Below are 25,667 nucleotides of genomic sequence, written 5' to 3' on the forward strand. Positions count from 1 at the left end.
CAAATCAAATATTTGTCATCAACATGTAATGTTTTGTAGGCCAAAACCCGGAAACGAGTTAGCATTTTCAGTTACCTCTCGTAGTCGATGGGTTTTTGGTGTACCCTGTTGAAAAAAACAGCATATGCTAGTTAGGTATGTTTTGATGCTGGTTTAAGCTGGTCATTTTTCAACAGGGGTAACCTTAAATAAGATCTGTGGTCAAGCTCAATATATTTTGAATGGGGTTTTGGTGTAACTGCCTTAAATAAGATCTGTGGTCAAGCTCAATATATTTTTACAACATAACAATTACCAGTAATTCCTCAATGAGTTTTTTATGTGTCTTCAAAAAAGGAGCACTAACGCTAAGTTACTAGGACTACAGATGTTGTCAAGGACGTTAAAAATAATGCACTGTGGGTACAATTTTGAAAAAAGTAAATGGAGAGTCACCTACAGAGTAGTAGCTAAAACTAATTATTGGAAGTTTGGTGGTGGTGACGTTGACATTGAGCGTCAAGTTTATTTCGTACAAGGTTAGTTTTATCATTTCTGTCAGTTGTATTTAGGCTTGCGAAATTCATGAAGGTTTTTAGGGGTGACGGAGCTTGTTTTTTTGTGATAATCTAAAAGACTATGGAAAAACATAATGCCGTCTTTTTAACGTCCAATCAATTTTAGCATATCCCTGAATTACGTTCACATTAAAAATGATCAAACTTTTGTTTTGAGAGTAATGCGATTGAAAAAAGACTGGGACGATTTATTAAGCAAGTAAATCAACTCTGTTTTGCCTTTATTGTCTATAAGGAGCACTCATTTTAGCATGTTCTCTCTTTGTGTTTTGGCTCGATTTTGTTAATATGCGAATCTATTGTTTCATAGCATCTTTGCTTTGGGTTTGAGGGTGTTTGGTGGGACAAGCAGAAGAGAATGTGTGTTTTTTTCCAAGGAGGCAAAAGGAATAATTAAGAGTACAGAAAACAACTGATTACAAAAAAACAAGTAAGATAAATTATAATAATGTGATAAAATGTGTAAAACACTTCTTTTTAAATAAAGTCACACCAACCGATGATGATTCAAAAAGAAGCATATAAAGAGGAAGACGGCTCTCTTTTGCTTCCATTGAGCACGTTGCGTTCTCACTGAGGTCCTGTAAGGGTTGAACAGTCAGGTAAGAGTGCGGTGACTAGCCGATTATTGTGTTCATGGGATAATTCCCAGCTATTATTAACTGAACATGTCAAACTAGTGGAAATTACCACATCACAGTCAATTCCAAATCCAAATTACTTGGTGGGTGAATTGTTATGGAGTTTTTTATATAAAAAAAACATTTTATCATGTAACTGCTGTCACTGTTTTATACAGGAGAACTGGCCAACGCCTCTCATGCTCACCTGAGTAAATCAGTATTGCGTTTTGTTAGTTTGTCAGAGATCAAAGAACATTATTAGAATTAGAATGCAGCCATTTATTGATACAAAATGTACTGAATGCAATGTCAAAGTAACACGAATTTACACACAAGAAAATGCAAATGTACTCATTTTATATAACCAGCACTTATCAATGCTGTGCTTGTGTGTGATCTTTGATTCGAGACGCCTATGTTTCAGGTTGGCACTGGCATAGATAACGCCTGAAAACAAGAGATGGAGGGAGGAGTGTGTAGATGCACCTGCATTGAGATGTAGATGGCACGGGTTGGCAGACAGGGTGGATGGATATGAGGAAGAAACATGACGCTTGTCTTGACATGTCATACAAACATGTGTTCGGGGCCCCCCTCCCAGAATGGTTTAGATGTCTCCCTATAGAAAACACCTGATTCAACTCATCGGCTTGTTAGGGAGACCAAATAACAGTCTAGAAAGGAACATCTAAAATATTCTGAAGGGGGGGGCAGTCAGAGGGCCACTGTTCTAAGGTTACTTTCCTTACATAAAGTGGACAAAAGCTTGAAATGGAAAATTCCAGAGAGAAATCTGAAACGAGTACTGCCTAATAATAACTAACAAATGATGCGTTGTTGAAACGTTATATCCAGAGATCCATAAACCAGACTGTAGGGGGCATATGGTTGAGGACAAGATGCTATAAATGCACGTCAACAAGCCAATCGGTCTTCATGAAAATCTAATGCTCTTGCAGAGGCCGTGATACTGTGATAATCAATGTCTGCTTGCTAAGTTTAGTGTATAGGAGATGCAGAGGGTAATAATATACACCAAGAGAAAAAATCAATCCACCTCTCTTTTGTAGCATTAAAACACAACTATTAATCATTGGAGCCTCGTTCTTGGCATTTACTGCAAAGCGTTGCGTGGAAGTCATGACCTAGTAGATGTTGGTGTTGGCACCGCTTGGATGTGGCTGACCTAATTTACCATATTCAGCTCCAGTGTGGTATCGACTGAGGTTTCGTTTGTTGAATTGATTGTTTTCGGTTTAGATTTTGTTTCCAAATAAAGATTGCATTGTATTTAGTTTCGTGTGGTGCTAGGCAAATTCATGCAGTGGAATGCGTATTGGTTCCAGACCATACATTTCAGCTATCGATCGCTTATTGCAACTTCATTGCGACGATCGTCTACGCGCTGCGTGAAAATCATAATGTTATAGAAGGCTTTATTGCCGTTGGCACTGCTTGGATGTGACAGATCTAATTTAAAATATTTTCGCTCCGGAGTGATTTTCAGTGGCTGCCAATGTGGTATTGATTTGGGCTGCATTCTTTACCGGTCAGATCTCATTTACAGTCGCCTGCCACTGCCTCGTACCACGTCTTTCGTCTGGATCACCAGAGCTTGAAGATTTCAGCGGAATGGCCACATGCGTGTTTTGAGTATCATTAATTTGGTTTTCCATGCACACGAGTAGAGTCTAGTGTTGCTGGTGCTTAAACTTCTGTAATGTTTTCAATAAAGACGTGGAGATGCGGAGTGGACCGCATGGGTTCTGAGACCCTTTGCATGGGAACTCGCCAGAGGAGTGGAATGCTGCAGACAGTAAACATGACGGCAATGCAGGGCCAGGTCCAAAAAGCCCGACTGGAGTTTCTCATAGCTCGTGTTGTTGTTATGACTGCTTTCTAGCTCTGGAATGCCTAATCAGGGACACAAGGTACTTTGTAGAGCTTGCTTTTTTTAAAATTGGTATGTGCGAACATCAAAGACTAGATTTTGCTCCTTCTCCCCGAACACAACAAATATGCATTTGCATACACAGAGGCGCACACTCATTCGCAAACATTGCTGCTTTCGATTCCCGCGCCCCTGCTACCTCATTACCTACATTTTATAATTAGTGTCTGCTCATAATTGGCCTCCGTGTGGCGGGTTGCGTGTTAAAAGCCGTTCTACCTGCACCGAGTCGCCGCTCTGCCGTGACCCAATTAGAAAGAGCTCTTATGAATTTGGAATAAGTGAGCGCGCGTCGTAGAGAGCCTCACCAAGAAAAATGTTGCTCGTTACGAATTTACGGCAATCTAATTTGGAAAGCCATCGGTGCCAGAGACGGAGACAAATTGTGGATTGATGAGTTTGCTTTCGAGTGCGCTCATGTTGGTGTGTGTCGCGCTCATTTGGTGTGACCCCAGGTCCCACTGACCAGACTGTTACCCATGTAGCGGTTTGTATGCCGAGCAGCGGGACAGCGCGTATAAATCAAAGTGAGCAATTGAACCTTTAAACTGCAGATGGGGGAAGAGAGATGCTAATGTCAAGTTTTTCCCTAAAACGCTGGAACACTTATTTGGGTCAGAGCACTGGTCGACTGCGTCTCTGCAGACCGCTGGAAGGTCATGAAACATTCCTCAAGTATACTTGGAAACGGCTCGGTGCATGCTTCTCTGTCTTTAGCGTGTTGTTTACCACGGACACCTGTACGCTCACTCTTTCTGTGTGGTTGACCACGAAACGTACAGACAATCTCAAAGAACAAGTTTTCAATTAGCATCACGTCGCTAGTTCTGACGCTGCAGGAATGCTAATAACCCCAGTATGTTTTATTATCGCATTATGCTGACATGTTAAGACTTTCCTTGGCACCGAACACAGTTATTTCCATCCCAGCAGTAGCGGTAGAGAGAATGTCCACGTTCGTCCTGATTTGTACTGGCAGAAATGAAAACAGCTTTGACTTTCTCAGTGGAGATCTTCACGGACAACCGAAACCAATTCTCCGCGAATGAGGAGAGGACAAGAAAAGTGCAAAACATTGGCCCACTTCTGGCCTCTCCAGTATGGAAAGTTCTTCCCCGTAGCCGATGCAGTTAATAACAAGACGTCAGGCCGCACAAATAAGTAATTATATGTATGAGGTTCAATGTGAAAGGGACACAAATAGCCCTGTCAAAAATGTTGGCGTCAGGGAATGAATATGCTATGCAAATAGCCTCTGTCAGCAGCGGTAACAACACGCAGCCTCATTTATCGCCACCGCACGCGGCGGGGCATCTTTTTCTTTGTCTAATAAAAAGATCAACAATAGCCGGTGCAAAGGCAACAGCTAACTCCCTTACAATGTGAATGCTTGCAAAACAATTAACATTATTCCGTTTCGACTTCAAGGGAATAAGCGAAAATGTAATTATAAGAGAATATGCATGACTAAAGTAATAGTTCAGACAATAGTTCAGTGTTAAGACGAACACTAATTATGATCAAAGTATCATAAAAAGTGCAACATTTCATAAAAAGTAAAATGTTCCAAGACTTTAATATGGGATACACTCCAAAAATGTGTTTAGTACTTAATTTAAGCTACTCCATTGGCAGATATTTTTTCTTGTTTTAAGCAACTCCTAAGTTTTATATTGTTTTTTTAGAAAACAAGACTTAATAAAGTGTCTTACTTCTCAAGTAAATGTGTCTTTATTTAAGAATTTTTAGAGATTTCTATTGTAAAACAAAGACAAAAAACCCTCCCCCACTACCTCGCTGACATTAGCCATTAGCAGTCTTGGGCTGTGTTCACACTTGACTTCTTTTTTGTGACAAGAAAAAGTTGACAATGGTGCTTTTTTTAGTAAAAAAAATACGCTCGCAGCGTTGTGGTTACAAATAGCAGCCGGCAATGTTCAAGGATAGCATTTGTGCACAAAGGCAGCTTAGAGAGACAGGCTTCATAGTAGAGCCTTGCATTTCAGCCCGATTTATTTATGCCCCTCGGGCTGGGCTTCGGGCTTGTTTTAGGCTTGTCCTCCTTTTTATGTATTAGACATTCGTTAATATTTCTAATATATATTAGAAATTCAGTAAATAAAGAAGCGATAAGAAGTTGATGATGGTAAATTTAAAACATCGAACACGTTTACATATCACGCTGACACACATTACACATTCTGCTTGCGCGCAGTTGTGCCCGCCGGGCGTTCACACAGGTTTCCCTCGTCCATTATTCACCTCACGTGAAATGGAGAACATAAAGAGAAAAATCGCAAATGGCGAACTTAAAACACAGAGAAACGAAAAGGAAAGGCAAACTTCTGGGCTGTTTTTCTACACGATGTTCTTTAAGAGATTGTTCTTGTGGCTGTACCCGCTCGTTTTCTGTTTGGGATTAGACTTTTTCATTGGTAATTGTTGCCTAAATGTAAATTAAGACAATCTGCATGTTGTTGTTGTTGTTGTTGTTATTATTATTATTTTAAATTGTTTCGATTTTACACATTTTCGTTTGTTTTCAGCACGTTGTTCGCCGTTGCGAGGACCTCAGTTTATAAAAAAGTGCCCTTTTACTGTTGTGGTGATAATAAACGTTTAAACTAACATTGTGATATGCTTAAATTGTTGAGTTTTTTTCTTTATTTAAAGAAAATCTTTGGATTTTATTGCAGGCAAGCCAAGCGTTGATTTGATAGACTAAATTGATCAAACGGTATCAACTCACCATCGGCCGCTAGCCGCTTGGTCGTCTATTTAAAAAACAAAAAGTTTAATTTACCAAACAAAAAAATGCTCCAAATTTTTTTCTAAATTAACTTAATAAAGGAAAAAAATATATAACTACTTTGCTATTAAAAAAAAAAAAAACGGACCTATTTTAATGGCTGCAACAGTAGTATTGGCTGTGTAATGGGATTAAAAATAAATAAAAAAATCGGGCTCTAGGCAAGCTCGGGCTGAGAATTCTGAGAAGCTTGTCGGGCAGGGCAGGGCCGGGCTAAGGCCTGGATTTAAGGCCCGTGCAGGGCTCTACTTCATAGGCAGCATAACGGAAAGTCTATTTGAATTATAAACAGAGAGCGTCTTTGCTATAACCAAACACGTATTTACAATACTAATTTCCGATGGCATTTCTAGCGAGAAGTTATTGAAAGTGAACTTTCATTTATCCAAAACTATGCTCCAATGAGGGTTTCGTCCGCCATTTTATTTTTTCGAGCTTGGGCCTTCTCGACCAATCACGTTCCTCGCATGTTATGGAAACGACAGGTCTCTGTCATTGGTTAGCTGTGAAAAAGGTGCTTGACGTATAGGGCTGTTTTTTTTCAGAAAAGTTGAACTATTTTCAACCTCAAAAGACACTCTGAGATGCACGTGCACTAAGCAGGGTTCATACAGAAAGTTTACTGAAAGCACAAAGCCCAGACGTCTGAACCCCAGCTTTGTGATGAATCGTAATGCCGACCGAGTCCCAGGCCCCTTCGTCCAACATCGGTACCTGACCTGAAGGGCTTCACCTTACTTAAAACATAAATACTTTTGTGTGGTTTTGACAAATATTAATCAAGTATCATTCAGCATCATCTTATTTTAAATGGATGCTTGAAGCATGATTAAGCCTAACCTTGTCTGATTATGATATAAACTACAGAAAGTAGAGAATCATTCATGGTATAAATCTCAAATGAATGCTTAGGCCCTCTCTTCCTAGGTCAGGGTTGCTGTGAAAAAGGGACTTCTTATCATCATGTTCGAAAACATCTTCTGTTGGCACACACTCTACCCTTGAGGGGTTTGTGTATGTGTGATGGTTTTGTTTCAGGAAAGTGAGAAGGAGTGGAGACGGATGAAGTTCTATTATAGTACATGCCTGTCATCTTTGATAATCTATAGGACTATATGTCCTGTCTCATGACTGCAGAGGTGTTTGAGAGCTTCGTGTTCTTGTTTAAGCGATTATCTATTGATAGCCAAACATGTGAGCTTGATTTACCCACGTAATGACGTAGTTAGTTGACTCTGTTTGCTTTAATACTACTGCATTTTGGATGTAAGGCAGGTCGGCCTGTGGAACTCCTGGAGAGTGCTGAAGCTGACTTCTGTTGGCAAAACGAAGAACCTTTCTTCGATCGTCTTCATTCAACATTTCTGGTCTACGGGTTTTTTACTGTAAATCCCCTACAGACCTCACTCACGCTCTTACGTCTGAATGGAGTAAATCTCTACAGCCGTGGTTTCATTATCTGGTGCTGAACCTTCCCAGAAGACTTTAAGCCAACAGGGAAGAGCGAAACTCCATTAATGGTGCCTTTCTCAGGAGCGAGAAGCAAAGCGTAGTGATGCGTTGCTTGTGTTTTCCTTCCGCGCTTTCGAGAATTGACCGTCTATTTCAGGCAATTAGAACGAGGCGGAAATGCTCTTGAGAACGGTCAATAAGAGAGAGCGTGAATAACCGACAGTCTAAAAACACTGCTTGATCAATTTAGACTCCACAAAAGCCCGTTGACTCAACTCCACATTCATGACACTCAGCTTTTCCCCTTCGCTCGGCGAAAACAATGGCTCACATAGAAAATCATTGAAGGGTTGAGACATCTTATCGAGCTTTGTTTCCTTTCATATTACCCCTTTGCTTGTCTCCATTGTGTTCTTATTTACAACCTGCCGCCTCTTTCAAATGCCCCAGAAACCGTCCCTCCATCAAAAGTGATGAAGAAATTCTTGGCTCGATAAAAACTGTGAGAAAATGCATCGCATTCTTTAATCAAATTCCATGACCAGCTCTCTTAGTCCGGCACCCATCTCCTCTTTTCATAATCGGACCTTTTGGGTCACACTAGAAAAAAAATGATATGAAATTCTTCTAGGTCAGCACGAAAATACAGACCCCTATAATAATTCACTACTCTTAAGCTCACCTAATAAAATAACCTTGAGAATGGGATGGCAACGGAGGATTATTGCAATTAAATCCGCAACGCTTGCAGCTGGTTTGAATGGATGTTCCAGTGCGCTCGCCGAGTACATTTAGTTGCTTTTGTGTGAACGTGATGGACAATTAAGGTGCTTTAATGCTGAACTGATTAGGACGTGAAAAGGCCTGATTGGGGTTGAAAAGTGCTACCTGATTATTCCTTCTGTTTTCACCGCTTTTGTCCGAGGATGAATGGCGTTTTTGCCGGCACACCTGCAGCAGCGATCGGATCACACAAGATTCTTATGTGTGTGGCCTTGCTGACTTTCTAACATTGAAAAGCATGTCGAATCTGACATTGCTGCATACTTGACTTGTACTGACAGAAAAGTTTATTTGTTTCATACTTGTTCTTTTTATGGACATATAGTTAAAAGTGTCATGGAGTACTTGGCTTGTAGTTGTGTTTACTATTTTTATTGAGTAGCCGATTCGATACTTTTTTCACATAGATTTACATACTTCAGGTTTGGGGTGGACTAGTATAGTAAATCAAACGTGTGGAACTGAAACTGATCTTCTTTGTACACGGTGATGATAGAAATTAACTTCAAATTTACTTCAAGTCCAACTAAATGGATACATATAATATTAAAATGAAAACCTAAATAAGAGAGTAGTATATTTGCAGTTAACGATTTATATATTAATAGGTTTTTAAGTTATAATATTAAGTTTACTTAAAGAAAACTTACAAGTATACTTGCTGTATAAAGAGTACTAAACTAGTATAGTTTACTGAGGGGCAGTGTTGGGTGTAACTAGTTACTAAGTAATTAGTTACTGTAATTTAATTACTTTTCCCTTAAAAAAGTAAAGTAAGGGATTACTCTCATTTGTTCTGTAATTAAATTTCAGTTACTTCTGATGTAACAATTAAATACTGTGTAATGTATACAACAGTGGAATTGACATTAAAATTCAAAATCTATCTTTAAAATGCATGCATTAATGTATCTTTCTCACATTTGTTATACAAGTCTGTTAATAATTGTACTTTATGTAGTTTTATATGATTTATTTGAAAGAATTGAGAGTCGTTTTATGTCTATCCTTGACTCACTTAACTAATCAAGGTTGATATAAGATATAAAGTAATTAGTAATAAGTATTTAAATACTTTTTGGAGAGAGTAATTTGTACAGTAATCTAATTACACTATTGAATGTGTAATTAGTAACTAGTAATTAATTACTTTTTCAGAGTAACTTACCCAACACTGCTGAGGGGATACATAAAATATGTGATGCTTATGAAAAATGTATTGATCTAGCATTGTAATTGAATCCGTATACCTATAAAGTTGACTTGTAGTATAGTTGCAGTCAAAATAAAAACGTATTTGTAAACTACTGTTGCTGTATACTCAAAGTTTACTACCGTTACACTAAAAAGTGGGCCAGTTTAATCTTAAGTAGTATTGAAATAGTACACTAGCAAGTATACTACTAGTACACTCATTAACTTATATATCACTTAGTATACGGAAATTGAAGTATATTTGAGTAAAGTTCAAGTGTATTAAGATATTACGTAGATTAAAATCAACATATACGAAGATATTACGTATACTAAAATTAACGTATACTAAGATATTACGTATACTCCAATTAATGACTTGCGTCGCCGCAAGAAGTGACAGGTGGGTGACATCAAAGTACCGCGAGAGCGTTTCGAAAGCATACTTATGATTTCTAGAATCGCTCTCACGGTACAGTACTTTGTCGGCTCTTGCCGCGCCACATAAAGAACCGCCTACTCACCTGTCAATCAACAATTTTGCTAAAATAAGACCAGTGTTGCTCAAAAAACAACTATAAAATGTTAGGTGTTATAAATCTGCCGATGCTAATATTTTTTTTATAAAAAAAACGTAAGTAATTTCCAGCGACTTGATGCCAGAGTGTTGCTATAGTTATCACTTTGTTAAATGTAATTTCTGGAGTGACTACTATTCCATAGACGCACTGAACGCTCATTTATGGGATTCGCTTCTGAATCTTTGCAGTGTGTATGTGACCTGTCGACTGTACTGTAGGAATCTTTCTGTTACTGCAGGGTAAAGTGACGTTGTTGCTATATTTGAGTACACCAGAGTTCTACCGTCAGATTCATCTTGAGGAGCATACGTTAATTTAGCATGAATAGCTATTAGCGCTCGTTCTGAAAGTCCATGTCGCAAACCGCCAGTGCACTTATCGGCCCCGGGAGAAGCAATAACGCCTTGTCAGATGCAATCATCTCTATCAAGCTATTAAACTGTACACATGCCCATGCTGTCAACGGAGAACAGAAATGAATCGGTGAGTGGGCACTTCTGGCCATAAGTGTGAACGCTTGTCGCTTTTCGCCTCGAAACAACGAAGTGTGAGAAGTTGAATATTGTTTAAAGCATTAACCTTCAGACGTGCCAGTCAAGAGTTTCTAGAGCTATTAAGCGCCCACTACGAGTTCATGAATGCATGTATGGATGCCGCAGCGCCGCTTCAATGCTTTTGCACAGAAAACCACTTTCACAGAAAACCACCGTTTCACACAGTACATCTTTTCTCCAACCTGAATTGTAAGGTTTGGGGAAAAAAGAGGAACACACAAAGCCTGTCGAATCTGCAAAGGCACTGGAAAGAGTGAGCGAGTGAGCTAAAAGACATTCTGAGAATCTGTGAAGACGTTAACATCTTTACAAATGTAACTCTGCCATTTTCTTCTTCACGTCATCTTTTGGCTAGTATTGTGTAGTCAGACCTCTGACTTAATGTATAGCTTATTGCGTCCAATTCCACTTACATTTGATGATATCATCTGACTGACATGTAAAATATTTTTCTCTGGCGAACTGATGTCCATATACGTCCGTAAACAGACTACGGCCTGGCCACTTGATATCAGTTCTTGATCTTGAATTGTATTCTGGAAGTAATTCAATCACACATAGCATCTGTTTCTCAGCACTGGTGGGAGATAACGGCTGTCGCTCGCATTTACGATCTTCAAAGCTTCTGAAGGATTTGCGCTTAAAATAAACTGCAAATCATTCTGTGCTTTTGCAGATTTTTTGGAAACCGTCCACCCACTCCAAAAAACGCACTCCGATCAGCCAGCAAGTTAAAATATCAGAATGACAAATGTCAGCTTAATTTTCGTGCACAAGTGTGAGACATAGTCGTGATGTAGGAAGATTTAAAAAGACGTCCCCTTATACTATAACATGAGACAAAAAGACCCGTAAATGAGTTTGTGGCCATGGCCTTTAAAAAGTGTCAGAAGACACAGATTTTGTCCAGAAAAGACATCAGTGGAGAATGGAGAAACAAATGTAATGGAAATGTAAGCTAAAGTGTGAACGAATGAGATGGCAAGCGCGCATGTAGAGTAGCGTGCTTCTTTCATCCAGATTCACCCCGGGGGAGCGCACAAGTGCTGGTGCGTGGTCAGCGGACAACACGCAGCATGATAATGGCTTCAATCAGAATGCAGATTTGAGTTTTGGCTCAGCCCGAGCTGCTAGCGGTGCTTGTCGGCACTGTCACCTGTCTTCATGTCTGAAGGGGGTGTTTACCTGTCCAAACCGCTCGCCGCCGGTAACGTGCATCAGTTCTGACAGCAGTCATCCATTCACGTCCGCTACTCCGTGATTGGAGAAGATGTACGGGCAACGAAGAGGGAGGAGAACTGAATCGGTTTTGTCACTGCTGGGGGAGAGAGACTTTCATGTACCATCATAAAGGTAAACGTCAAGTATGAAAATCATTACCCTAATAGATACATGGTAGTATAACCAAACTATAGTTCACCCAAAAATTAAAATTCTGTCATCATTTATTCAGCCTAAAGCTCATATACGACTCTTTCTTCAGTGGAACGCAAAAGAAGATACTTTGAGAAATGTCTCTTACAGTGGAAGTCATTGGGGGTCAGTGTTGTTTGGTTATCAGTGTTCTTCAAATTATCTTCTTTTGTGTTTTGCTGAGGACAAAGTGTAAAATAAGTGAATGGCAAACTATTCACTTACAAGTATACTTGCAGTATAATAACTAGTAGTTTACTAAGAGTATACTACAAAATGTGCTACAAGTATTGAAACAGTCAACTAGCTCAGTACTAGCACACCTCACTTGTAGTATTGTTGAAGTACAAATGAAAAATGTATCTGTGTACTCTTAAGTATAGTACACTTAAAAGTATGTTATTACAAATTAAAAGTGGGACCATATAGTCCCAAGTAGCATTGACTCATGGTACACTCACAAGTACACTACTCATACATTGACATTAGTATACTTTAAATACTTCAACTTTACTCAGCGTTTGACACTTATTTTTTGTAAGTGCTGTTTTGATTGAGGGCACAATGGTGATCTTTGTAGCTAGCTGTGAGGTTCGGGCCTGAAACATCTCCCAGATAGCATAAGTACGTCTGTAAGATGTCTGCTAAAGAGCAAACGCATGCTGTGTAGAAACATCTGATAAACGTCTTGCAGACATCTTCTAGATCAGTGGTTCTCAAACTGGGGGCCCCAAGATGGATCCGGGGGGCCACAGATTTTGTGGCATTTTATGAAATATAGAAATGTATCATAGATTTTATGCAATCAACAAACATCAGAAAAATGACACCACCAACCAAAAGAATTGAGGTTCCAGCATTGTATAACTGAATGTTTTTGGTTTAATTAAAATTCTAAGTTTAAGATTATACGTCTTTATATGGGGGGCCGCAAAGCGATGCACTTAACACAAAGGGGGCCTTACAACGAAAAAGTTTGAGAACCACTGTTCTAGACGTCTATATGACATCTGACAGGAAACGTCTCGGAGACGTATTGCAGATGAGCAAACCATCAAAAAAATACATCTTGCAGACGTAAATGCAGACATCAAACAGACGTCTCCCAGATGTATGTGTGCTATGAGGGCTTGGTCACCTTTCCAGAGTCTTTCACACCTTTGTGCTTCAACAGCAGGTGGAACATGTAAACCAGCTCGAGAGTGTTGTGTTTGATCACAGACAAAGTGCCAATTTGTAAAACATCGTTCGGCGAGAAAACCAGAGTCGAGCGCGGGTTTTCGCCGGCACTTCCACCTGCGCGTGATGGATAATGTATTCCACGTGTCTAGCCTTCAAGTCCAGCTGCATTACAAACATAAGGATGACGGGAGCCAAAATGAATGGGATGCGCGGGAAATGTCCATCATCTGCGGCGTCAGGACAGCACGCTAAGCAACTGTTTAATACAACGCGACGGTCTTGGAAACGGGATTTCGACTCTGCATGTGTCTGACACATGGAAATGAGGTGAGCTTGTTAAGAGAGCCTGGAAAGTTATCAGCGGCACACATCACTTCTGGCGGTCCGACGGCGACGGGCAATTCATCAAATGTTGTGCTTGCTTGTCGTGGCGCCTTTGATGCGGGCCGAGTTTGTTGAATAAAACTTCGCAAATAAAAAAACGAATCATTTGTGGTCGCTTTGATCCGTGTTCGTGTCTCGCGTAGGTTTAGCAATGCGTACGCGCAGGTACGCTGGTGGGGTTTAAGGATGATCGACGATGTCTCCTTTCTCCCTCTGTTCGACGATGAATAGAGGACACAATCTAAATGATTGCGCTTTGCCGAGACTTTGACTGTCAGCCTGAAGTTAATTTGATTGCAGCCGGTCGTGGCAGAGGTACCGCCGCTCTGATTTGGAAAGATTTGATTCTTTTATATATGTGTGTGTGTGTGTAAGAAAGTGTGACTGGTGTCTCTTGTGTTTAATGCATGCAGGCCATTCTTTAAATTCCTAAAAGCATGTGGCAGAGCGAGAGACGGCGCGCGCAAGTGTGTTCTGAATGCAAAAGAGTTGCGCGCAAGCCGTTCTCCGACTTGTTCTCAACTCTTATCTCGGTTGCTACATCAAGCGATACTTCAGGGTTAGAATCTATCGACACGTTCACGGGGTTGCGACCTTTCACCTGAAGAAGCAGTCGCCTACATCTTAAAGGGCACGTACACTGAAATGTGTGTGTACTTTGATAGCGAAGAATGAAGTAAACAGCAAGAGGTGATGTTCACACAAATTATTATTTTTAGTATTATTTATTATTGCTCTTATTGAAAAAAAATTGTTGAAACCATAGAGTATGGAGGTGTAAATTGAATGTAGATTGTGGTGCCTCTCTCTCTCTCTCTCTCTCTCTCTCACTCTCGCTCTCTCTCTCTCTCTCTCTCTCTCTCCATCCTCCTCTCTCTCACTCTCCTCTCTCTCTCTCTCTCTCTCTCTCTCCTCTCTCTCTTCTCTCTCCTCTCCTCTCTCTCCTCTCCCTCTCTCTCTCTCTCTCTCTCTCTCCTCTTCTCCTCTTCTCTCCTCTCTCGCTCTCTCTCTCTCGCTCTCTTCTTCCTCTCGCTCTCTCTCTCTCTTCCTCTCTCGCTCTCTCTCTCTCTCTCTCTCTCTCTCTCTCTCCTCTCTCTCTCTCTCTCTCCTCTCTCTCTCTCTCTCTCTCTCTCTCTCTCTCTCTCTCTCTCTCTCTCTCACTCTCGCTCTCTCACTCTCTCTCCTCCTCTCTCTCTTCTCTCTCTCTCTCTCTCCTCTCTCTCTCTCTCTCTCTCACCTCACTTCTCTCTCTCTCTCTCTCCTTCTCTCTCTCTCACTCTCGCTCTCTCTCTCTCTCACCTCACTCTCTCTCTCTCTCACTCTCTCTCTCCTCCCTCTCTCTCACTCACTCTCTCGCTCTACGCTCTCTCTCCTCTCTCTCTCTCGCTCTCTCTCTCGCTCTCGCTCTCTCTCGCTCTCTCTCTCCTTTTTAATTAAGACTGGGAAATGCTTGTGGCATGCTGACAGGCCCGCGCCATGCTTTGTGGTTCGCATCTACGTGATGCTTATGTTGAAAGTGTTTCACTGCACTAGTTACGTTTAACACGTTTATATTTTAATCTGCCTATAAACCTGTTCGGTATTTCCACTTAATCTTAACAAAGATGTAAATCATTCCAACTGAAGAATAATTAGCCTGCAATTGCCATCCCTCCCAGGAGGATTTGTCACGGCGTACATATGGGAGATGGGACTCCCAAGAAACATCCCTGAAATTATTCATCATTAACTCGAGAGTTTTTACTGAAACTTCAAATCAGCAGCCGATCCCACTGAACCCTGACGGAACATATACTGTACATGTACTTCATATGGAAATGATCGCATGGAATAACCTGTATGTGGAAAAGGGGACGATTAACACATGATTTACGCCGCTATAAAAACACATTGCTGTAATTAAAATAAATGAAGCTGTCTACGCCGCGAACAGTGTAATGTTGAGCTTTTCTCATTATGGTGGAATATTGAGATGACGATGCTACAATAAAAGAGAAGAATGATCCTTCAGTTTGGTACCTGCACACTGTTTGATTGACAGATGGCTGCAAATACACAAGAGCATATGACATACGGCTGCAGTATATATTAAATATTCAACTTGAAAATAATGTAAGGCAAACAATTTGTCTAACTTACTTTCTTCAGCAGAACACAAATGAAGATATTTTGAAGAATGTTGGTAACCAAACAACATTGAACCCCATGACTTCCATTGTATGGACACAAAACCACTGAGACATTTCTCAAAATATCTTCTGTTGTGTTCCACAGAAGAAAGAGTCATATACAATGAGGGTGAATAAATGATGACAATAGGGCTGTGCAGTATATCGAAATGAGCGCAAATATGCATATCGCAATAGTTTGCAATAACTGAATAGTTTTAACAATTCTAAAAGTTATGTATAGACCACTTTGGATCACGTAAACGACGCTGATCTAACGCTGGTCCAGAAGAACTTCCTGTTTCAGGAACTTCCTGTTTTTTTAACTTTACACAATGGTTGAACAAAATACAACAGAACATTTTCAACCGAATAAAAATGTCAAACAAATATCTTGTAAGTTTTAATTATGTATGTGAGATTAAAAAATAAATAAAAACTGTTTACATCTTGCGAGGTGGTCTATATAGTCAAAGTTTTAGGTTGATGCAGATAGCACAGAGACGGCGTCTGATGTGTGAGAGATGATCAATAATCAGAAATAATGTGAAATGTGTGTGTTGGTTTTATAATTTTCAGTTTTTAAATATATATTTTACAAACATACATCATTGTTGTATCGCATTATTTCGCCTGCTGCCGCATATCACATTTTCGTCATTAAGGCACAGCCCTAGATGATAACATTTTTATTTTTCAGTGATTTGTACGTTTTACGCAACAATATTAATGCTAAAAGCAGAAAAAGTGCCTTGATCAATTATTCACAATCTCAACATGCAATTGAAAAGATTAGATTTTTTACTAAACCTGTCACAGTGCATTATGGGATTAGTTTCTCTGTAAATGTGATGCTCCAGAGGAATTCGACCCCCCCCCCAAAAAATGGATCTCATAACTCCATACCATCTGGCCTTATGAGATGAACTTTTGAGGTCAGGTGCTGCTTCCATTTGCAGCTCATTTGGTTTTGAAACAGATCTTATTTACCAGTGTTTACGTTAACATGAAAGTATAGTGAGCGATGTTTAACTACTGCACTAAAAAAGCTATTACCAATATGTTCCACTCGCACTAATAAGATCCCGACTACTCGTTATTAATCACGCTCCACATCCCGGTTCATACAAGTAAATGAGTCTTGAATCAGCAGACCACAATGCCATCCAGCTGACGCCTGTTTACACCCCAGCGGTAAAGCGATTAGAGAAGATGGCCAAGATCTATATCCACTACTGAAGCGCCGCATGTGTTGACTGCAGAACGGCGGAGGGGAAAGACGCGTGATGGGCTAAGAAGTCAGAGATTTATATCTGTTCATTGAACCGACATGTTTTTATGGCTGCTTTGAGACGCGTGATCTGACCTCTATAGGCATCTCCATCTTCACATACTGTAACCCTTATACGTGTTGAATGTGATGTGGGTTTGCTGCACTAAACAAACTGCAAAAACGATTGTTTTCTAACACTCCTACGCTCTCCACCAACTTCTCATCTTCCATTGAACAGAATGCAGTGAGCTGTCTACGCAGGCATTCAAAGACTGTCCCAAAAGGTAGGCGACATAATGATGCCGGCTTCTAAGCAAAGTCCAGAAGTAACACTTGTAAAGCACCAACTGTGAATTTAAACCCATTTCTGTGTGGAGGTTGCAACCTAATGCTCGGTTTTATTGAATTGCAAGCATGCTACTCGTTGATAAACAATATCAGATTTACAATATAGTAATAACATATTGCACGTCTTCTGACAAATTTGAGTTTATGCCTGACAATTAAGAACGACGACTATAAAGATATCTGTAATGGTCATGTCTATATATATACAGCAATGGACGTTAACTTTATTTTTTCTATGCTTGGGTGCTACGGTTTAACATTTTAATTGCTTTAGCCCTTTATATGAAATGGATTTTGATTTCAAAATCTTGATTTTGTTTTAGCATTCATCAGGTAGAAAAACAATATTGTTCCTCTGTACCTTTCCTGTTGATGTGTGGACTGTTCTCGCTATTCTCGTAAATGTAGAAAGACTTAAAGATTGTATTATATGTTAATGGGCTTTTAATGTTTTTCCAGCATTCAATGTGGTGATGGTGTGAAATATTCCTTGCATTAAGCCGACAGAAAAAATATGAGGAAGAAAATCTTGATTTGGCTTCACATTTTTTTGTAAGGGACACTTTCTCATCTTCTGCATGCACTGTAAAAATAATCTCCTAAAAACGGTAATATTCAAGCAGCTGGGACGCCAGATAAATGCCTTAAAATAAAAATATTTGCAACATAAAATGACATGTTTTTCATGATATTTAACACCCATCTCGTAAATTTGCGGCCTATTTGTGTAATTTTAAATATTTTTTACTGTATTTAAAAAACTGTCACTTTACGGAGTTTTTCATAGTAAACGTGAAAAGTCTGTAACATATAACAGTAAAATTCTGTAAAATTACGGTTGTGCATGAAATAACTGCTAAATAGTTGTCAAGACATGATGAAAATACTATGTCATGGGCACGGCTTCCATTTAGTTTTTTCTTTTTTATGAAAACACCAACTATTTGACATCAACTCGGCAAAAGTTGGACCCATTTCGACCAAGTTGTGAGGCGATAATGCATGTATAAGCAGTCCCAGAATGCATTGCAACATTTCAGTAAAAAAAATCTATTTCAATTAGCATGCCGTTTTAGAAGCCGCCGCTCACTTGCAGTGCATCTATATGAAGTGTCAGCTGAATTCTTAATCGCAGGTTATCACAGCTGTGCCGATATTCACTACCACGCCGCCCTGTTAATGTGAATTTGCTTAAATGTAACGATCTCTAAAGATTTTTAATAATCAGAGGACCTCAGATAATTTACTGCAGCTGCTATTTTTGGAAATCGTGAAATTGTATTTTTTAACAGGGTTGACAGCTTTATTGCAGATTATTGGAGGTCTAAAAAAAGATGCACTGAAGCTTGAGTCCAACAGCTGTTACTGTATGTCTGTATTGTGTTTTCTTTGTCTTTGAATTAAGCGCGATGTAACCCTAATTTGAGTCACCCCGTCGGCATTAATAAGGTTGCATCTTATCTGGTAGTGTCGTCTTTCTGCTGCGTCAGTGATAACGATCAGATTCACCCTTTTCTTAACAAGCCACTGCCAACGTAATAACTTAACAACTCATCCTTGGAGAGCGACTCACCTAATTAAACAAAAATATAATTACAGAGTTCTTAGGATGGGTCGAAGTGACAGAGGAGGAGAGACATTAAAATCAGTCCCGGGTGCCTTTTGGAAACAACCGGAACGTTTTAGTGGCCGATTTTCCTTCGTCGGTTCTGGAGATTCGTGACATCTGTCAAAACAAATTAATCACAGCTTCTTAGTCTCGATCTGTATTTACATCAATTAGTGACTCTCTGCTGCAGTCCTGTCGCTTTTGAGCTGTGATTTGTCGACGTTACGTGTTAATAGTTCATAGTGTAGAATTCTGTGCCTCTTTATTGCCGTCTCTCATTGAAACATAAAAATGCAGGTTACGTTACGTACTTATTTTCACGTGAGCTGAACTTTAAAATCATACAGCTCAACTAATTGAATTATGATTGTAAGTGTAACACAGATTTTTTTTCACGCACTTGTTGAATAAGTAATTGTTTCGTTTCTTTTAAATCAAAGACGTTACAGATAGCGTTTTTTAATCCTAATCATACAATAATTATAAAAGACGAGTCGTGGCTTATTGCTTTAAAAAATGGTTGCGCGGACGGTTATATTGAAATGAATTGAAATTAAGAATGATGAAATTATAACGGTGGTTACCATTTTTTATTTGTTTCATAAAGTCATCATAGGCTGCAGGCTTCACTTTTTGTGAAAGTACATGGACAATTTATGAAGTCCAGAACAGATTCAGATAAGGGCTAGTTTTGTAATTTGCGCTTTAAGATTTTGTCATCTTTAAGTTTAGCGTCTTTTTTGCTTTCGGCCATAGGAAATTGAACTTTGCTGTTTTGTTGCCCTTACGTTTTCTTGTTTCCCATGGCAGTGTGGTATTTTGAAAGAGGTTTTGTCATTGAGGGAGATTAAAAACAAAAGATGAAACGCTAAAAATACACCCCCTCTGGCCGATACTGTAGCTTTTTACTTTCTCATCTATAAAAGTGAAAGAGACTTCAGTCCATCCTCAGTAGAGACAGAAACAGAGGAATCTGCCTTAGCTGAAGATGTGAACTTCTGTTGTTGTATCAGTTGATTTGGTATTTTATTTTGCTTTTAAGTAAAGTGAAAGGTTAGGTTTCTAATAGCATAATGGAAATGAGAAGCGACAGGGAGAGGAAAGTCTGTTAAAGGCCCTATAAAGTCTTTATTCAAGGCCGTGTGTTAAATGTTTTAAATGTATTAGTCTCAGCGTACGTGTGTAATGATGACGGTAGGAATGTAAGCCGCCGGAGATGTTGGTATGTGTCTCCTCGGGCTGTGTTTGTGTACACGTGCTCCTCTGTGTGTAAGTGTGTGTTGGATTGATGGATGTCTTAAATGTTCCTTGAGCAGCGGGCGTCTCCTTCCTTCCATCCTTCTTCACCTGGTCGCAACCCTTCGCTGGGAAAAATATGCTTGACATTTTAGTTTTGATAAGCAAGCAAATCTTTCTGCTGCTTTACTCTATAAATAAACACCTTTCGGTTGTTTTTCTTCACTACCTCAGGGAAATGTTATTGCTCAGATGTTGCTCTTTTACTTCATATCTCTGGAGGCTTAATGCAGTTTTCAATTATTTCCTGTTTCATGTGTCATTTTTTTGTCCTCATATTTGTTATGAGAAAAATAAGACGATGGAGAGAACTGTCAACATATATGAAGAGTATAGAGCTGTACGTTGAATATGAAACATATTCAAGAGCGCGTATCACATATTAATCTCATATTAATCTGGAGTACCTACGACGTATGCAATACTACTGTATCTTCGAAGAGTATTTAGTTTGATCAAATTTATAAAAGAGAGATCCAGCGTTATACCCTGATAGCACACATACATCTGGTTTACGTCTATTTGACGTCTGCATTTACATCTGCAAGACATCTACAATACATCGTTTGCTCATCTGCAATACGTCGCGGAGATGTCTGCTGTCAGACGTCATATAGACATCTAGAAGATGTCTGTAAGATGTTTATGATTTAGAATGGATGTACAACAGCTCTTTCTAAGATGTTTAGCAGATGTTTTTAAGCAGCAGATCTCCAGATCTTTAGCAGACGTATTACAGACGTTCAGACGTCTCTGAGACGTATTGCAGATGAGCAAACTATGTATTTAAGATGTCTTGCAGATGTAAATGCAGACGTCAAATAGACGTAAACCAGATGGATTGTGCTATCTGGGTATCCACCGTTTATATAACATCCATCACTGAGATGCCGTGAACAAACAGACACACTATCGCAAGAGTAACGAGCTCAGCTGCAGCTGCAGGCCCACAGCGCAGCCAATCTTGACGCAGCGCAGCCAATCTTGATGGTAAGCGGGTCTCGCTCGTCGTTTGGCGCGTGGGCAGGCTCTTTCTTTCGCCTTGCCGTGCTTCTCCGGGAGAATTGCCCAATAAAAGGAATAGGATCCCTGTTACGAAACAGGGATCCAGACCTTCAAAAACTTTCCGAAACAAGTTGGAGTGCTGGGGGAGTGTGTCAAGTACATTTACAGAAATACTACGTCATACATCCAACACGTTTTTTTAACAAGTTGACCATGTTCAGCATGAGAAGCCAGCACGTTTAACAGTGTGAAGAAGTCAGAATGCATGACATAGCATGTTATCGGGCCTTTAAAGTTTATATTGAAATCGGGCCTTTAAAGTTTGTATTGAAATCTCTAAAAGTTTAAGAACGTTTGACTGATGTTCAGTCAAAACTGAGCACAGTCTCAGAGGCACGTTTTCATCTGCTTATTGTTTTATTGCCATCTAAGAGAAACAACCAAATCATTAAAGAGGTTATATTTGGGGTTTTGTTTTTGGCCAGCAGTTTGTCTTAATTTGTCTTGATTTGCCTTAATTCTTCATAGTCCCGAATTCTTCATAATCCAGAATTTATAGCCTAAAGTTCTTTACATAATAGTGTTTTTCATAGTCCAGAGTTGTTAAACGTTTTCGGCATCTACAGTTCTTCAGAGTATAGAGTTTCTCTTCATAGTCTGGAGTTCATAGTCTAGATTTCATAGCCTAGAGTTCTTCATACTCTAGATTAGTTCCTCACACTCTAGAATTGTTCCTCATAGTCTGTAATTGTTATTAATTGTCTAGAGTTTATAGCCTAGAATGCCCATTATAGTCTGTATTTTATAGTCTAGTGTTCTTCATAGTCCAGAGTTGGTCATAGTCTAGAGCTTTTTGGAGTCTTGAGTTCTTCAGAGTCTAGAGTTTTTCTTTATAGTCTGGACTGAAGTTCATAACATAGCGGTGTTTAAGAGTTCATCGTCTAGGGTTTTTCTTTATAGTCTAGAGTCCTTAGCCTTGAGTTCTTTGCAGTCTGGATTCCTTCATAATCTAGAGTTCTTCATAGTCCAGAGTTTATTCTTCTAGGTCTAGAATTGTTCTTTTTGTAGAGTTCCTTGTCTAGACAGAGTCCTCTTTAAAGTATGCATTTTATAGTCTAGTGTTCTTCATAGTCCAGAGTTGTTCAAAGTCTAGAGCTTTTTGCAGCCTTGAGTTCTTCAGAGTCTAGAGTTTTTCTTTATAGTCTGGATTTCACAGACTAGATTTCATAACCTAGAGTTGTTCAGAATCTAGAGGGTTTTTTCAGAGTTTAGAGTTCATAGTCTAGATTTTCTCTTTAGACTCCAAAGAACTCAAGGCTAAGAACTAGAGTTCTTCATAGTCTAGACTTCATGGTATAGAGATTTTCTTTATAGTCTAGAATTCAGAGCCTTGAGTTCTTAATAGTCAATACTTTCTCAAATCGCAACTTCTGCAAACAAAAATATAAAAAAAATTCTTTGTGCTTTTGGATTTCGAGTTTACAGGTTTGAATTGACGTTTGTCTGATATTGTCAGTATATGCAGTACATTGTCTCTAAACACTTGAGAGTCAGAGTTCTGTCCGGTCGTGTGTTCATAAGTATCTAATGGGAGTCCAGGTGTTCAGGGCTGTGCAGGTGTGATACAGAAACTCTCATACCGCTGAGATAATTACCCTTCATTATGCCACATCTGCCAGCATTGTAAAAACAACAACATTTTGTCAACACTTTCTCTTAAATTGTCTTTCTGTAGCACATGGCCGTAGGAACAGTTTTGAAAAATAAATGTAGGGGAATGGAAAATAGACTAGTTTTGTCCAATATTACCTGTGGTCTCAGGAACTGTAATCATTTTCTGGAAGCATTAGTTTCGGCATATTATAAAAGAGTAATATCCAAGGCTGCATTTGATCTCTGTTCTTGTAAAACATACAGATGCATGCAGACCGTTTCATATATTAATTAAACTCTGAAGTAGCAGTACTTTGTGCTTTTTATAATGATTATTCTAATTTGATACGATTTAAAAATGGATGAAAAAGTCAGGGTTCTTTCAGGATTACATGGCTGGTCTTTGGCACGCATTACTAATTGTGTTTTACTGTCATTCGGTTTAGCGTAATGAAAATGGGCATAAACAGCAGCATTCACATTCGAGTGATTCGTCCAGGAAAAACTGGCTGATATGCAGACCACCACCTGTTGCTTTTGAATACGGTCTAAAAAGGAAAGCAATGCATTTTCTGGCGGTGGCCCTGATGAGAGCTGCTCAGCAGATGAGATGACATGAGGAATTACAAACACTTTTGTGGCGGGTCACCACAGCGCTGTTGGCTCACCAGTCAACCATATTAGTGTCGGCTTTCTGAAGCGCCTTATCCTCCATCACAACCCCCAAATCAGGCCTGTAGAAGCAGAACCTGTCAGAAGAAGTATCTGAAACATTTTCTGAAACACTCCCTTCAGGATTCACAACTTTTGAGTTGTGAGTCGTGAGCTTAATGAGCCAAATGAATTCAACAAAGTTAGCAGCAGTGCATTCAAAAAAAGCCTTTGAGGTCGACCTTTTTGAGGTCGCACGCGTGTTTTTTCCAAAGTGAGGGGGTCCGGTTTAACAGTGACCTCCGCAAGCTTTGGAGATCAGAGGTGCAGCGCTGCGTTAGCAGTAGAGACGTTCTTGTACTTGTCACCGTCTGCCACCGTCAGCACAGCTCCACGCTCCCATCTCAGCTGGATCGCGGCGTCCCGGGGAGAGCGGGCTGCAAAAATAGCTGTTTCAACATCAGCTCTGTCGGAGGGCTCAGGTTCCCCTCCGGTCTCCGGAGATCAGCTATAACCTTCAGCATCTTCCGCTCTTTCCCCTTTGACACGCGCGCGGCTCATATTGAATAAATCATCAGCTCTCGTCACTCCCGAGGGCGTCGCACCTTTGACTCGACTCGCTTACGAGCCGACGTCTTTTCAGCAGTAACCACAATACGAAAAGAGCTGTCCTGCAGTTTCTCTTCATGCACGGGTCTTGCAAACCTCACACGACATTCTTTCAGGCGTAACTCCTCCGTTTTCACCCGTTCTGGCTCGTATGACTTTCTTTCTTCTGTAGAAGACTGTCTTGGAAGACAAATGGTGGTAACCAAACAACACAGAACCCTATTGTCTTCAATTGCATGAACACAAAACCACGAAGATATTTCTCAAAAAGATCTTTGTACTGTAAGTGGGTTTTTTGATGATTGGCTGACCTCATGGACTCGCACTGACTGAGTTTTCATTCATGCCTTCAATATTCCTTTAAAGTGTTACATCAGCAGAACCTCACGCCCTCTGCAGAACCGTCCAGTAGCGACTTGACCCAGCAGTCTGATGTAAATGGGTTATAATCTGCTCTGCTGTACAGTAGTCCCGGGTCTTTTATAGCCGACGGTAATTACGTTAACATATTAAAAGCTCATGGCTCCCATTTCCAGCGTCTGTTTCTTACATCATCACAGCGACTCGTGCTTAAAAATGCATCAGGGTAAAAACCTAACGTAATGAAACGGAGGTCTATCGGAAGTTCCTTGTGAAGTTCTTCTGCTCTGTTTTTGTGGAGCGTTAATGGACCAGGGCGGCTCCTGGTGCTGCCAACTCATAAAGTTTCCTTTAACTGCCGGTCTGGGTCGTTTTCGTTTGCTTCTGTGAAAAGTCAGACGGAGCGTATGAAACGCACTTCAGGGTAACGAAAGCTGTCCTGGCTTCTTGATTTTTCTATTGCCTTGGGCTGTTTTTGGGCCAAACTACTAATTTTCTTGGAAGTGTAATAAACCAAATAATTTGTTGACGTATTAACCAATGAAATGGAAGGTGGCACAGCAAAGTACGCCCGTCTAATTTGCAATGCAACGGTTAGTTCAAAGTAGTCCAGATAGAGGCGAGAAACCGCTCGATGGTTAAATGTGAACTGCAAAAACATAGGTTAAAGAAAGTAAGTACATTCTGTTTAAAAATCAATGTTCCATACTCCCGTTCACACACGTAAACTTATAATATTGATTCACGAGTTGTTGTCTACGATTTCACTGGAAAATCACTTTGACATCATCATTTGATTTCAACACAATTAAACGTAAGTACACAACGTAACCTGCAATTTTATATTTCAAACAGAGATGGCGATAGAGAGGCAAACATTATGAACGTTAACCTCGTTGCATTTCGAATGTTGTTTTAAAACACGCGTTTGCTTGCTTGACGTGAGCTGCGGAGACTGCAGACTTTGGGTGAGTTGTGTTTGTACTCCTGGATCTATGGCTGTGCTGATAGGAGGGGTCGACTTGAAGGACGGAGGTGGAAGTGGGTTATCTGCAAGGGCCACGGAAGGGCAACAGTCTCTGCATGAGGACTGACAGCACAGGAAGAGATATTTGACTCAAATCGAAGGCCTGGGTCTGGATTGAAGCGAAGCTTGTCTTCACAAGCTGATGTAATGTTTTGGAATAGACTTTCTCAGCGTCAGGGATTTGT

At 39.9% G+C, this 25,667-nt stretch overlaps 1 protein-coding gene across 5 annotated transcripts in view; it reads left to right on the forward strand.

The window, feature by feature from the left end:
* cemip (cell migration inducing hyaluronidase 1) overlaps window positions 1–25,667 on the forward strand; it is a 95,981-nt gene that overhangs the window by 13,809 nt on the left and 56,505 nt on the right. The window contains exon 1 of one of the 5 annotated variants that reach the window (XM_057355984.1): window positions 11,827–11,857. The exons of the other annotated variants lie outside the window; for them this stretch is intronic. Coding sequence (XP_057211967.1) covers window positions 11,842–11,857 — 16 coding nt within the window. The 5' untranslated portion in view covers window positions 11,827–11,841. Of the gene's footprint in view, window positions 1–11,826; window positions 11,858–25,667 lie in introns of those variants that run through there. 5 annotated transcript variants of the gene reach the window in all.

This window comes from Triplophysa rosa, linkage group LG1 (genome assembly GCF_024868665.1).
Source record: "Triplophysa rosa linkage group LG1, Trosa_1v2, whole genome shotgun sequence".
NCBI lineage: Eukaryota > Metazoa > Chordata > Actinopteri > Cypriniformes > Nemacheilidae > Triplophysa > Triplophysa rosa.